This window comes from Mustela lutreola, chromosome 10 (assembly GCF_030435805.1).
Source record: "Mustela lutreola isolate mMusLut2 chromosome 10, mMusLut2.pri, whole genome shotgun sequence".
Classification (NCBI taxonomy): domain Eukaryota; kingdom Metazoa; phylum Chordata; class Mammalia; order Carnivora; family Mustelidae; genus Mustela; species Mustela lutreola.
The window spans coordinates 86,104,511-86,118,224 of record NC_081299.1 but is presented as its reverse complement, the minus strand read 5'-3'; the positions used below and the strand labels follow the sequence as shown (position 1 = coordinate 86,118,224).

General features: G+C 37.1%; 1 protein-coding gene across 3 annotated transcripts in view; it reads right to left on the bottom strand.

Annotated features, from left to right (window-relative positions):
- SLC30A7 (solute carrier family 30 member 7) overlaps positions 1–13,614 on the bottom strand; it is an 88,206-nt gene extending 74,592 nt beyond the window's left edge. The window contains exons 1-2 of one of the 3 annotated variants that reach the window (XM_059136861.1): positions 13,332–13,614; positions 13,012–13,113 (exon numbers count right to left, since the gene is read on the bottom strand). In XM_059136861.1, coding sequence (XP_058992844.1) covers positions 13,012–13,113; positions 13,332–13,411 — 182 coding nt within the window. In that variant the 5' untranslated portion in view covers positions 13,412–13,614. The remainder of the gene's footprint in view (positions 1–13,011; positions 13,114–13,331) is intronic. The other 2 variants (XM_059136860.1, XM_059136859.1) reach the window with 2 other exon arrangements.
- Between the last annotated feature and the right edge of the window lie 100 nt (positions 13,615–13,714).

The following is a 13,714-nucleotide window of genomic DNA, read 5'->3' as shown; positions in this document are numbered from 1 at the left end:
ACTGAGCCACCCAGGCGTCCCGATGACAGGATCTTATATATATAAAATCTTAAGGACTCCACTAAAAACCTATTAAAATAAATAAGTTTGGCAAGGGTGCAGGACACAGTTATCAACATACAAAAATGAACTGTATTCCTATATAGGAATGATATAAAAAATAAAATAAAATTTCCACTTGCAATAGCATAAAAAAAATACACATTTAACAAAAAAGTATAAAATTTATACTCTAAAACTATAGAATACTGATGAAAAAATTAAAAAGACCTAAATAAATGGGAAGACATCCATATTTATGGATCAGAAAACAATACTGTTATAATGCCAATACTTCCCCAATTGATCTACAGATACAACTCACTCCTATCAAAATCCCAGCTGACTTCTTTGAAAAAAGTGATATTCTTAAAATTCATACAGAAAAGCAAAGGTGGAGGACTCAAACTTCCCAATTTCAAAGTTTACTACAGAGTTACAGTAATCAAAACAGTGTGGTGCCGGCACAAAAGTAAACCTATAGAGCAATGGAACAGAATTTAGAATCTAGAAACAAATCCTTACATTTATGGTCAACTGACTTCTGACAAGGATGCCAAGATGCAAAGAACAGTGTTTTCAACAAATGCACTGTTACACCTGGATACCCACATGCAAAAAATGGTTTTTGCCCTTACTTCATACCATACACAAAAATTGACCCAAAATAGATCAAAGACCTACGCATAAAATCTAAAATATTCACCACGTTGGATTGGGCAACAGTTTCTTATATAAATAAGACATCAAAAGCACAAGTAACAGCAAAAACAGAAAACACAGACTGGACATCACTGGAATTTTAAAATTTATATTCCTCCAAGGACAATAATAACTAAGTTAAAAGATAATGCATGTGTGTGAGGAAGTATCTGCCAATCATATATTTAACAAGGGGCTTGTATCCAGAGTATAGGAAGAACTCTTTTTCTGTTTTAAAAAAAAATTTTTTTTAAGATCTTATTTATTTATTTGACAGACAGAAACCACAAGCAGGCAGAGAGGCAGGCAGAGAGAGAGGAGGAAGCAATCTCCCTGCTAAGCAGAGAGCCCAATGCGGGGCTCGATCCCAGGACCCTGAGATCATGACCTGAGCCGAATGCAGAGGCTTTAACCCGCTGAGCCACCCAGGTGCCCCTTAAAATATGTTTTTAAGTAATCTCTACACCCAACAGGGGCCTCGAACTCACAACCGTAAGATAAACAGTTGCGGGCTCCACCGTCTGAGCTAGGGAGGAAAAACTCTTAAAACACTTCAAAAAAAAAATAACCCATTTTCTTTCTCTCTTCCTTTCTTTTTTTTAAAGATTCATTTATTCATTTGAAAGAGAGCGAGCGAGCTCCAGAGGGAGGGGTAGAAGGAGAGAGACTCTTAAGCAGTCTCTGCACTGAGTGTGGAGCCTGATGCAGTGCCAGATCTCATGACCCTGAGATCACAACCTGAGCCAAAACCAAGGTGTCACTTAACCAACTATGTCATCCAGAAGCCCCAAGATAAATCATCTAATTTTTTAAATGAACAAAGAACCTGAGTAAACATTTCTCCAAAAAAAACCCACAAATGGCCAATAAACACATAAAAGATACTAAACATCATTAACTACCTTTCAGGGAATTGCAATTCAAAACAATGAGAAACACCTTCATACCCACACTTTGATAACTAAATAAAAAAAAAAAAAATCAGTAAGAAGTGTTGGTGAGGATGTAGAGAAACCAGAATTCTCCCACACTGCTGGAATATTATTTGGCAATAAAAATAAATGAATACTCACACATGCAGAATATGGATGACCCTTGAAAACATCATGCTAAGTACAACAAACCTGTCACAAAGGATCATACATTATGATTCCATTTATATGAAAGGCCAGAGTAGGCTAATATATACAGACAGAAAGTAGATTAGTGGTTGCCTAGAATTAGGGCAAATCAGGGGATAAGGGAATTAGAGGGCAATGGCTACAGGTGCAAGGCTTCTTTCAGAGAATAAAACTATTCTAAAATTTATTGTTGTGATGGTTTTACAACTCTGTGAGTATATTAAAAGCCATTTAATTATATACCTTAATCAGTGAATTGTATGGTATATGAATTATCTCAATAAAGCCCTTTTTAAAAAATGATAACTATTTAAGGCAGAGATCAGCAAGCTATGGCCCAGATCACCACCTATTTTTGTAAATAAAGTTTTACTGGAACACAGTTAAACTCATCCATTTATATACTGTCAACCGTTGCTTCTGTGCTGTAACAGTAGAATAGAGAAGTTGTGAGAGACCTTATGGCCCTTGAAGCCTAAAATATTCACCATCTGCTGTTTAGAGAAAGTTTGCTAACTCCTGATATAAAGCAACACAGGTGCACTGTATTATGGAGTTTCAACGCATAAAAGTGAAATGAATGGCAATAAGCGCTTAGGACAGTAGAAAATAGAAGTTTTTTAAAAAAGATAAACATACTTGTGGGAAGTTAAAAATCCCTATTATGCATACTAAAGCAACCACTAAAAAAAGTCACTAAAGGAGGGACACAGAATTCTGCACCAACACAAAGCAGATGTTCTGCTACCACTGAAAAAAGAGCAGGAAACTCACTCTCACCAGAGACTATCCACATGTACACAGCAGAGTTTTGCTTTCACAAGAGGGGCAAAAATGTTGAAAACAACACAAAACTTACTCCCAAGGCCAGGTTCACAGGGCCTGCCTAAGACTGAGACAGGGTTAAATTATGAATGCTCCCTGCTGTCACTAAAAACCTAGCTCTAAGTAATAAGAAACAGCAGCCTACAGCTTGGGGGGAGTGCTAACAGGGAGGGTGCGAATGCCATGAATATGAAGAGAAAGCTTCTGTGACACATGCAAAAACCTAACCAAATAATGCCTTGACAGAAGAGGCATATCTATTTCTAGTTTATAAATACTATTATCTTAATAACCACAGCTTTTTATTCACTATGTCCAGCCTTTGATCAAAAATTTCAAGATAAAGAGTACGAGAAAGAACTCAATGCGAATAAAGCAGTCACCAGAACCAGACCAAGATACTGGCTCAGATACTGGAACTATCATCACTATAATTAATATGTTAAAGGATCTATGGGAAAAGGTGAACAAAATGTATGAATTACTGGGGAATTCCAGCAGAAAAATATGAGATTTTTAAAAAAAGATTTATTAATGCAAGAGAGAGAGAGAGAGAAAACATGAATGGGATGGGCAGAGGGAGTGGGAGAGAATTCCAAGCAGACACTAAGCTGAGCAGGGAGCCTGACATGGGGCTCCATCTCACAACCTTGAGATCATGACCTGAGCCAAAACCAAGAGTCTCCTGCTCAACAACTGTGTCATCCGGGAGACCCTGAAAAAAAATTTTTTTTTTAGATTTTATTTATTTATTTGACAGACAGATCACAAGTAGGCAGAGAGGCAGGCAGAGAGAGAGAGAGGAGGAAGCAGGCTCCCTACTGAGCAGAGAGCCAGATGCGGGGCTCGATCCGAGGACCTTGGGATCATGACCTGAGCCGAAGGCAGAGGCTTTAACCCACTGAGCCACCCAGGTGCCCATGAAATATTTTTTTAAAAAAAGTAAATGGAAGGGCACCAGTTGTTTGAGTATCCAGCTCCTCATTTCAGCTCAGGTCATGATCTCAGGGTCATGGATCCAGCCACCATGAGGAGCTCTGTGCTCAGTGAGGAGTCTGCTGGGGATTCTCTCTTTCCCTCTGCCCCTTCCCCTGCTTCCACATGCATGCATGCACACATTCTCTCTCAAATAAAATACTTATAAGAAAAAAATTTTGAAAAATAAAAAATGAAAATTAAATGGAAATGGGAGAAATAAAAAACAAGGTATCAGTGCTGAATAATTCTTCCAACTGGTTTATGAGAAGACTGGACACAGCTAAAGAAATAATTCAGTGAACTTGAAGATAGCTCAATAGAAATGTTCTGAAAGCAAGCATATCAACAGCTCAATATTTAAAACTAAGGTGTATCAGAGTGGTTAGGAGCACTACTTCTGAAGTCAGAGTACCTGGGTTCAAATCCCAGTTCCACGACTTACTAGTTCTGACAATCTCAAATTGCTTAACTACTTTGCACCTCAATTTTGCCCTCACTTAAACAGGATAATAATAAAAATGTTTGTCAAATAAATAAATAAAATCTTAAAAAAAATAAAAATAAAAAAAATAAAAATGTCATAAATGTTATAATGATTGAATTAGTATCTGTGAAACATTTATCACAGTGCTTGCCACAATTAAGCTATATTAATATTCCTATTATTACCATTATTATTAAATGCCTATATTAATTACTAATATCTCATAATACCTAGTGTTCCCACCATGACCTATAGCTCTTGACAATTTGGCCAGACACCAGAGCCTTCAGTTATAAGTGCTACAAACTAAAGTGAAAACCATTCCTCACCTAAGTAGAAAAAGTAGTTTTAAAATGTTCTCATAATCTGGAATAATTATAAAATTAGAAAATGAAGTAAAACAATACAATACATTAAAAAATACAATAATTTTTTAAAAAAGATTTATTTATTCTAGAGAGACACAAGGAGCGAGCGAGCGAGGGCAGGCAGCGGGGAGGAACAGAGGGGCAGAGACAAACTGACTCCACACTGAGCATGGAGCCCCACCTCAGGGCTCAATCTTAGGTCCTGACATCAGGACCTCAGTCAAAACCAAGGGTCAGGGGCTTAACTGACTGAGCCACCCAGATGCCCCCCAAAATACAATAACTTGTAAATCTCTTTCAAGTCATCAAGAAGTATTTTGGAAAATGTCTTAAATTTTATCTTAAACTTTGTATACTTTATTCAAATATAGATGCATAATACAGTTTAAGCACTGTTTGTACTCATTTAATACCCAACTCAAAGCAGAATGAGAATAAAGGAATAAATAAAGACTAAATAAGAAAACTGATGCCTGAGGAGGACACAGTAAAGGTTCAATTCTCTCGGATCTGTTATTTTATTATTATTATTTTTTAAGATTATTTATTTATTTATTTGACAGATAGAGATCACAAGTACTCAAAGAGGCAGGCAGAGAGAGAGGAAGGGAAGCAGGCTCCCAGGACCCTGGGATCATGACCTGAGCTAAAGGCAGAGGCTTTAACACACTGAGCCATCCAGGTGCCCCTCAGATCTGTTATTTTAAAAAACTTTCCTTGAATAATTGGATCTCTATAATACTACTTGAACCTTATAATACTTGAACCTTAATAGTCATGTAACACTGAAAATAATAACTTTATTATATTTTCAAATATGAAAGACCCATTTGATGAATATCTCTGTACTGTATTATAAAACCACTAGTAAAGACATTGCTTGTGATTTTTTTTTCTATGCTGTGACAAAGGACTAATATGGTAAGTTACTTTCAAAATTTGGTTTCAGAAAATGATCTATACTGATAAAACAAAGTAGTCGTTTTGTAGTAAAACCAGACAATGAAAATTTTTACCCATCCTCCCTTAACTTTATGGAATTTTACAACTAGATTTAAAAGTCAATTTTAGTAACTACCTTAATTTACATATTTAGTAGGCTTATTTTTTTCACCCTATACATAGTTCTTAACAGTTTTCTTTCTTAATTTAAGGATTTTATTATATATGTGATTTCTATTTTAAATGGCCATAAATTAGTTGTAGAAGGTTCAGGGTATTCATTCTAAATAAATATAAATTAAAAAATATTTACTGATATACAGATGTATGCATATATTTAGTAAAACCTGGTATGGGTTGAATTGTGTCCTCTTCCAAATTCTTAATTTTAAGTCCTACATCTCCAGTACCTAAGAATGTGAGCCAGTTTGGAAACAGGGTCACTGCAGACGTAATTCATTAAGATTAGGTCAGTAAGGTGGGCCCAGATCCAATGACTATTGTCCTTAGAACAAGGGGAAACCCGGAGACAGACAGCACCCACAGAGACCACTGAGTCAAGATAAAGTATCAGATGAAACTTCTACAAGCCAAGGAATGTGAAAGATTGTCAGCAAAGCAACTGAAGCTAAGGGAAAGAAAGCATAAACAGATTCTTCCTGGCCGACCTCAGAAGGAACTAGCATGGCCAATTCCTTGATCTTAGAATTCGAGTCTTCAGAACTAGAAATTGTGGTACTTTGTTACAGTGGCCCTAGCAAATTAATACACACTATCTTTTTTTATGACAAATTTATTTTAAATATATTTAGTGGACATCACACATTGCCCTAAGAGGGGAAAGATGGTGAATGTCTTCTGTATACTACACCAATTAGGTTCCCTTTTCAAGAGTTTTAAATATAGCTTGGGAATTTTAATACTCATCAAAATGAGATTTTAATTTTATTTAAATTTTAAGTAACTTTAATTTTCATTAAAATGTTATTTCATTTTCAGTATACTGTAAAATATGAGTCTACCTGAAAAACCATTCTCTCTTCTAAAGTGGAAGAATATCATGTTCTTAAAGCATTGCAAATGGTCTTTTTATTTAAACCTGGTATCATGATTTGAAAATACTCAGCGGCAACTCTGTGGGCAAACTCATATGAAAAAGTATATTTCTAGTTCTCTATTCACCTATCATGTATCAAAATACTACTCCTTAGGAAGGTCAATTTAATTGTTCCTCTTCAGGATTAGCAAATGTTTCCTATTTTGAATTATCATTTAAACTACATGGCATAGGGGCACCTGGGTGGCTCAGTGGGTTAAAGCCTCTGCCTTCGGCTCAGGTCATGATCCCAGGATCCTGGAATCGAGTCCCGCATTGGGCTCTCTGCTCAGCAGGGATCCTGCTTCCTCCTCTCTCTCTGCCTGCCTCTCTGCCTACTTGTGATCTCTGTCTGTCATATAAATAAATAAAAATCTTAAAAAAAAAATACATGGCATAAATTTCCTTATAAATGAAGACAGCACAGAGAGTATTTCACAGTATCTGATATATATACCAAATGTAACCTGATGAAGAAAAATTAGTTGCTAAAAGCAGCACTCTTGTGCTGCTCATCTTTAAAAATTGTCAGTTTCTCTATGATTTTTTAACTTTTTTAAAGTGACTACTTTCTAAAGATATTTTAATAATGAAAACTTCTTAGGATACAAAAGAGAAACCTGATCGTTGAAGCAAAATATAATAAATGTAAATAGAACATTTAGCAAAAGAAACTTTCGAAAAAGATTTTAAGGTCTACTAGAGGCAAAAACAAGGGAAGGAAGAAAAAAGCCCATAAATTAAGACTTAAGAGACATATCCACCAAATACTATAGATCTTGTTGGGATTAGATCATGTTTGGATTCTGATTTATTACAACAACTATAAAAAGAAATTATGAGATAATAAGGGTCATCTGAACACTTTTAACTAGACAACTGATATTAATAAATTGCTAATTTTTTAATGTTGCCAATTTTTTTTTAAAAGATTTTATTTATTTATTTGACAGAGGGAGATCACAAGTAGGCAGAGAGGCAGGCAGAGAGAGAGAGGAGGAAGCAGGCTCCCCGCTGAGCAGAGAGCCCGATGCGGGACTCGATCCCAGGACCCTGAGATCATGACCTGAGCCGAAGGCAGCGGCTTAACCCACTGAGCCACCCAGGCGCCCTAATGTTGCCAATTTTTAAAGATGAGAATGGCATTGAGTAATATTTTTTAAAAAGGGGGTGGGCTCTTATTTTTTAGACACTCATTCTGAAGCATTAGTATTTCTTTTGAAAGAAATTACAGTTGGTACCTGTGTTAAAATAATCCAGTGGTAGGACACGTAAAAGCATAAGGAAGGTAAAGGCAAGAGGAAATGGAATAAGTTACATCGACAAATGTTAAATCTGGGTGATGGGAAGGGACATGAGGTTCATTAAACTCTCTACTTTCACTTATGTTTAAAATTTTCCATACTAAAAAATTTTTAAAAAGGTCTATTGGTAACCAAGCTACAGTATATTTACAGTAGTTGTTAAAGATTAATTAAAAATTGAATATAGGGAATAATCAAGATAGATTTTCCTTAGATGGAACGGAGAAAAGAAACACTTAACTCTCAATTTATTACCAAGAAATCAGAATCCTGACATTTGTATAAATTGTTAAACTAATGACAGTGACAACAAAAAACCCTCAACTCCACTACATTCCATTATATAATCCCTTACTTAAAAAAATTCTCAGCAAAATGGAATATTTATCTGCATTTTTAAGATGAAAAGTAAAACTGTAGGAAAATAAAAGTCATCACCATGGACTGGGAAGCAATGTTGTTTTTTGAGAGACAAGCTGATAGAAGATTAAGATACACATGTTTTAATTCTATAGAAAAATGCAATTAATGGTGTTTTCTTTACTGAGGAGTTACTTTACAAGCATATGCTATAACATATTATACAGAAATAGGAACAAATCTATGTCCGGTATGGCCTAAAACATTTCCTGAACAAATATTTACTTTGGTAATACAAAGACATTTATCTTTAGAGTTGTATGATTTCCCTTTATGTCTAAAGGGAAAATGATTGTAATAGCCTTGGTAAAAAATATTACTGAAATTAAATTTTCTAACAGACAGTGAAGTACACATAAAATAAAACAGAGTAAGAACAAAGGAAACTATACTGAGATACTAGAAAAAAAAAATCGTGGTGTAGTGGAAAAAAAAACAAAAATGAAAACAAAAACAATGAGAGGTGCTTCTAGGCTCTCTTGTTACTCTAGGGGAAAAAAACTCTGGGCCTCAGTTTTCTATCTATAAAAGAAGTCAAACTAGCTTATCTCTTTCTAGTCCCACTTGCTGAGCCTACAGTATCTTTCCTAGCAAAGAATCTTTGACTTTCAGCAGAATACCTGTTTGACTGGAACAAAGACATTTGCAACCAGGCATGACCAAATTGATAAAGGTTTAGCCACTGAAATATAAGTCAAAGTGCTCTACGTCTGTCCAGATAAATCACCTTAATAGACACTATATACACTTTTTACCAGTTTTTCTCTCCATTCTGAACAATCTGCTGCTAGGAATGGCTGGAACTCTAATAGCCATCCTGGAAATAAAGTTTTGTCTTATTTAAGAAATCATTATTTGGAGATTTTTCTGTAATTTCAGAAAGAATTTAATCTTTGTACAAAACCACATACTTGGGGCACCTGGATGGCTCAGTCGTTAAGCATCTGCCTTTGGCTCAGGTCATGATCCCAGAGTCCCTGTACTCCCTGCTCAGTAGTAAGCCTGATTCTCCCTCTCCCACTTCCCCTGCTTATATTCCCTCTCTCCCTATTTTACTCTCTCTGTAAAACAAATAAATAAAATTTAAAAAAAACATACTTATACTATATTAATTTGAGATTTAGTAGTTACTCAACAATAAATAGCAATGAAAATGCTAGAAGGAAAGAGAACTCTACAGAATGAAAAATCACATATGGTACTCCTACTATTTTCCTACCAACTTCAAAGAATAAGAGAAAAGAGGAGTTTAATGATTTCTCCCCTCTACTAGGGCTAGTTAGTATATTTAGTGTAGGTAGATTAATTCCATATATTCATTATTCCCTCCTTCTTCATTCAGCAAATATGTATTAAGCACACTATGTGCCATGTACGGAGGTGCCTGAGTAAGACAGAAAAGATCGATACTTTAATAAATTTTACATTCTAGTGGAAAAATAAAAAGCAGTGGATATTTAATGGTGGAAAAATACACAAAGGGCTTAGCTATTCTTCCACTGATGACACATTCCCACCATCAAAAATATAAACCAACCATAAGTTCTTCTTCTTTTTTTTTTTTTTTTTAAGATTAATTTATTTATTTGGGAGAGAGAGAGGAAAAAAAACGCATGCACACAGAGGGAGAAAGAAAAGCAGACTTCCCACTGAACAGGGAGCCTGATGCTAGGACCCTGAGGTCAGGGGACCTGAGCCAAAGGCAGACACCTAACTGAATGAGACACCTAACCAAATGGCCTAAGTTCTTCCTTTAAATAATAAAGTCTCCAGAAGAGACTGTAGACTCAGAAACAAACTGAGGGTTTTGGAGGGGGCAGGGTGGAGGGTGCGGTGAGACTGGTGGTGGGTACTATGGAGGGCACGTATTACATGGAGCACTGGGTGTGGTGCATAAACAATGAATTTTGGAACACTGAAAAAAAATAATTAAAAAAAAAAGTCTCTAAATAAAAAACACAACTATTTAACATTTTTTGCAACTAGTTCAACTGTTTCCATAAACCTTTATTTGTGAAGAGAGAGCATGTTTTATCCATCTTTTAATTCCATAATAGAAAAAAACTGACATTTCATGTTCACATCTTGAAGCTTAATTTTTATAGAATGAAAATGAACACAAAAATGACTACGATAAAATAAATTTTGGTGAGGTCTTTTTTTCAAGTAACTTAAAATGTAATTGAAACTTCAGGAACAGAGATAATCTAGTCAAATAAAGAAACTGTTGATTAGTCAACAGAAGGGACTAAAAACTGTAATATCTGAATAAGACATAGAAATCCAGATTATGAAAAGGCCCAAGCAATTTATAAATATGCCAACGCTTCAACAGCTACGTATTGGACTCTCAATCCTCTGATAAAAATTAGTATTAGGGGGCGCCTGGGTGGCTCAGTGGTTTAAAGCCTCTGTCTTGGGCTCAGGTTGTGATCCCAGGGTCCTGGGATCGAGCCCTGCATCGGGCTCCCTGCTCAGCAGGCAGCCTGCTTCCCTTCCTCTCTCTCTGCCTGCCTCTCTGCATACCTGTGATCTCTGTCTATCAAATAAATAAAATCCTTAAAAAAAAATTAGTATTAGGTAATAAGTGGTTATGGATATGGAAGTTAACATAATGATGAATACCTACTAAATGATTTAGGTATGACAAATACTAGTTCAGAGCTAGATTTCAAATGTGGAAGATAAAACAACATAATCAGAGAGAGTAAACTGGAGGAAAAGAGATCCTAAGGTCAGGAGAACAAGCCACTAAAGGGCAGAAGAAAAAGTCATGTACCACTGATGTTTTTCTTGTGTACTGATGCATGTAGACAAATGACTTGGAAAACAATGGTTTTTAGTACAGTTGATCTATGCACAACACAGGCTTGAACTGCTGGAGTCCACTTGTACGCAGATATTTTTCCATACATTATAGTACCATAAATGTATTTTCTCTTCCTTATTATTTTCTTAATAAGATTTCTTTAGCCTACTTTATTTTAAGAATACAATGCATAATACATATAACATACAAAATACATATTAATCAACTGTTCATGTTATCGCTAAGGCTTATGGCTGATAGTAGGCTATTTGAAGTTAAGTTCTGGGGGGAGTCAAAAATTATACACAGATTTCTGACTGCACAAGGTTCATGCTCCAATCCCCATGTTGTTCAAAGGTCAACTATAATTTCCTCAATAGACCTCTACAGATAAAAAATTCACTTTACACTTAACTTTCCATGAAACAAGTGGTTTAGGCACTTCAAATATTATTTCCTTGATCAAGACATTTCACACAGTAATTTATGCATGGAAGGCCACAGTGTATTATAATATAAAGTAACTGTAGCTAAAGTGTACATATGCAAACCAAGTTATAGTCTTGATACAGTTAGTACATATGCCACGATTTGGCATAATTTAAGAAGAGAAAAATAAATTATAAATACTGTATATTTATAATAAAGTTTGATTTACAATACATCATAGTGCTTTTACTATACACAATATATCGAAGGACAGTCCTATTATAGGATACCTATATCAGCTTCCCCCAAAATTTAAAGTGGTTATTATGTATACTAAGATTTTATTATCTTTCAATGTGCCTTTTAAAGAGGTGACTAAATCACTAACCTTCATAATGTACTGAGTATTTTTTATAAAATTGAGTTGACATCTGAACTGAAAAGAAGTCCACTTTTTCACACAAAAATGTAAATGTCACAAAAAATGGTGATCTTATTTAATGTCATTGTTCATTCTTAATAGAGATTAAGATCAAGGACAGAAAGTCTCTCTGAAAATGGACTAAGGAAAAAAGACTAACTCTAATTAACAGAAAATAAAGCATAAATGGCATGGGTTCTTAAGCTGCGGTTCAAGAGGTATTTCAAGGAACACAGTATCACCCTGAAATTTTATATAAAATTTTAAGTGTTGGTTTTTATCAGATTCTCATATGAGTGTGAGATTTAAAGAGCACTCAGCACACTTAGAAGTGTAATGACCTTATTGTTAGCTTAAGAATTTTACAAGCCCCTACGTTATTCAACAACAAATACCCAAACAGTGCTTCACTTACAGAATCCCTGAATTTTACTCTTCCTAAAGAAGTTTCAAAACCAAACAAACCCAAAGATGGCACATACAAACCCATCAATTCAAGAGATGTAAGTTTGTAGAAAACTATATGGGATTTTCTACTGCAGTCAAAATCAAGAGGAAAATCACGAGACAGTTGTAACATATTTCTCTGGGTATACCCTTTATAAAGCCCTTTCCCACCCCAAGACCTAATAAATTAAGCTGAACATCTCAGATATTCCCTCTCGGAATCTTAAGGGTGAAAACCAAATGCCACTCCCCCACGAGGGAAGCAAGGAACACTCCCACCCCCAAAGAGGCAGGAAACAGGTTTCTCCCGATTTCAAGAAAGTGAGCAAAGCTAAGGTTTGTAGTCAAGGAGGACTATCAGCCAAAATGAAGGAGACTTGTCACTGTTGTTTGACGGGAGGGGTGGGAGGGCGGGACCCAAATCTTAATGCTACTGCACTCGATGGGCCCCGGATCTTCAACGTAGCCTTTCCAGATTGGTGTGGAATTGAGAAAGCCACTCAGCAGCAGAGCTGAATGGCAAAGGCAAGACCTGAACCTCCTGGTGAGGAGCTACGTGGCACTAAGCAAACAGGGCTTCGTCTCCCCCACCCCCTGCTTCCGCCCTGCTTTTCCCTTTTGGTTACCAGTTGCTCCAGATGCCGTAGAGTAGTTCAACAAAAGCGAAAGAGAGGTTCAGGCACAGGAAGAAAAACAGGTTCCGGGACGTCTTGTCCGACAGGATAGACCTGGGAGTGATAAAAGTGGAGAAGAGGCGGGAGTCAAAGCGGTGCCAGGACCCGGAGGTTGGGTGCCCTTTCAAGACCCTCCCAGTCCAAACGCTCCTTTCCTCACAGCGAAGGAAGCTGTCCCTGACGCTCCCGCCCTGGACCTCGGGCCATCCTTAGGTCTGGGCCTTCTCCCCTTCGACCGGATACCCCCTTCCCGCAAAAAGAGCACCCCGCACCTAAACCAGCCCGAAATCTTGCCGAACAGATTGAACTTGGGTGGTTTGTATTCATCGTCCTTGATGGACAGGGGCAACATCTTCTCCGCCCGGCGAAAGGCCGGGTCTACTCCCCTCTAGAAGTGGATCCGTGGGTGATGGCAGTGACAGTGGTGACGCCTCAGACGGGATTCCCCAGCGTTTGTCCCGGGCCGCGCGCCGCTTCGAGACACAGACAGACACAGACACACACCCGGGAACTCGCCGACTTCCGGCCCGGGCCGCGCAACGCGTCCTGGGACGCGAAAGGGAGAGGCGGGGCCGGGGGCGGAGCCAGCGCGGAGGGGGAGGCGGGGCTTACGGCGGGGGCGGGGTGGGAGCTGCTAAGAGGTAACGGGGCAGAA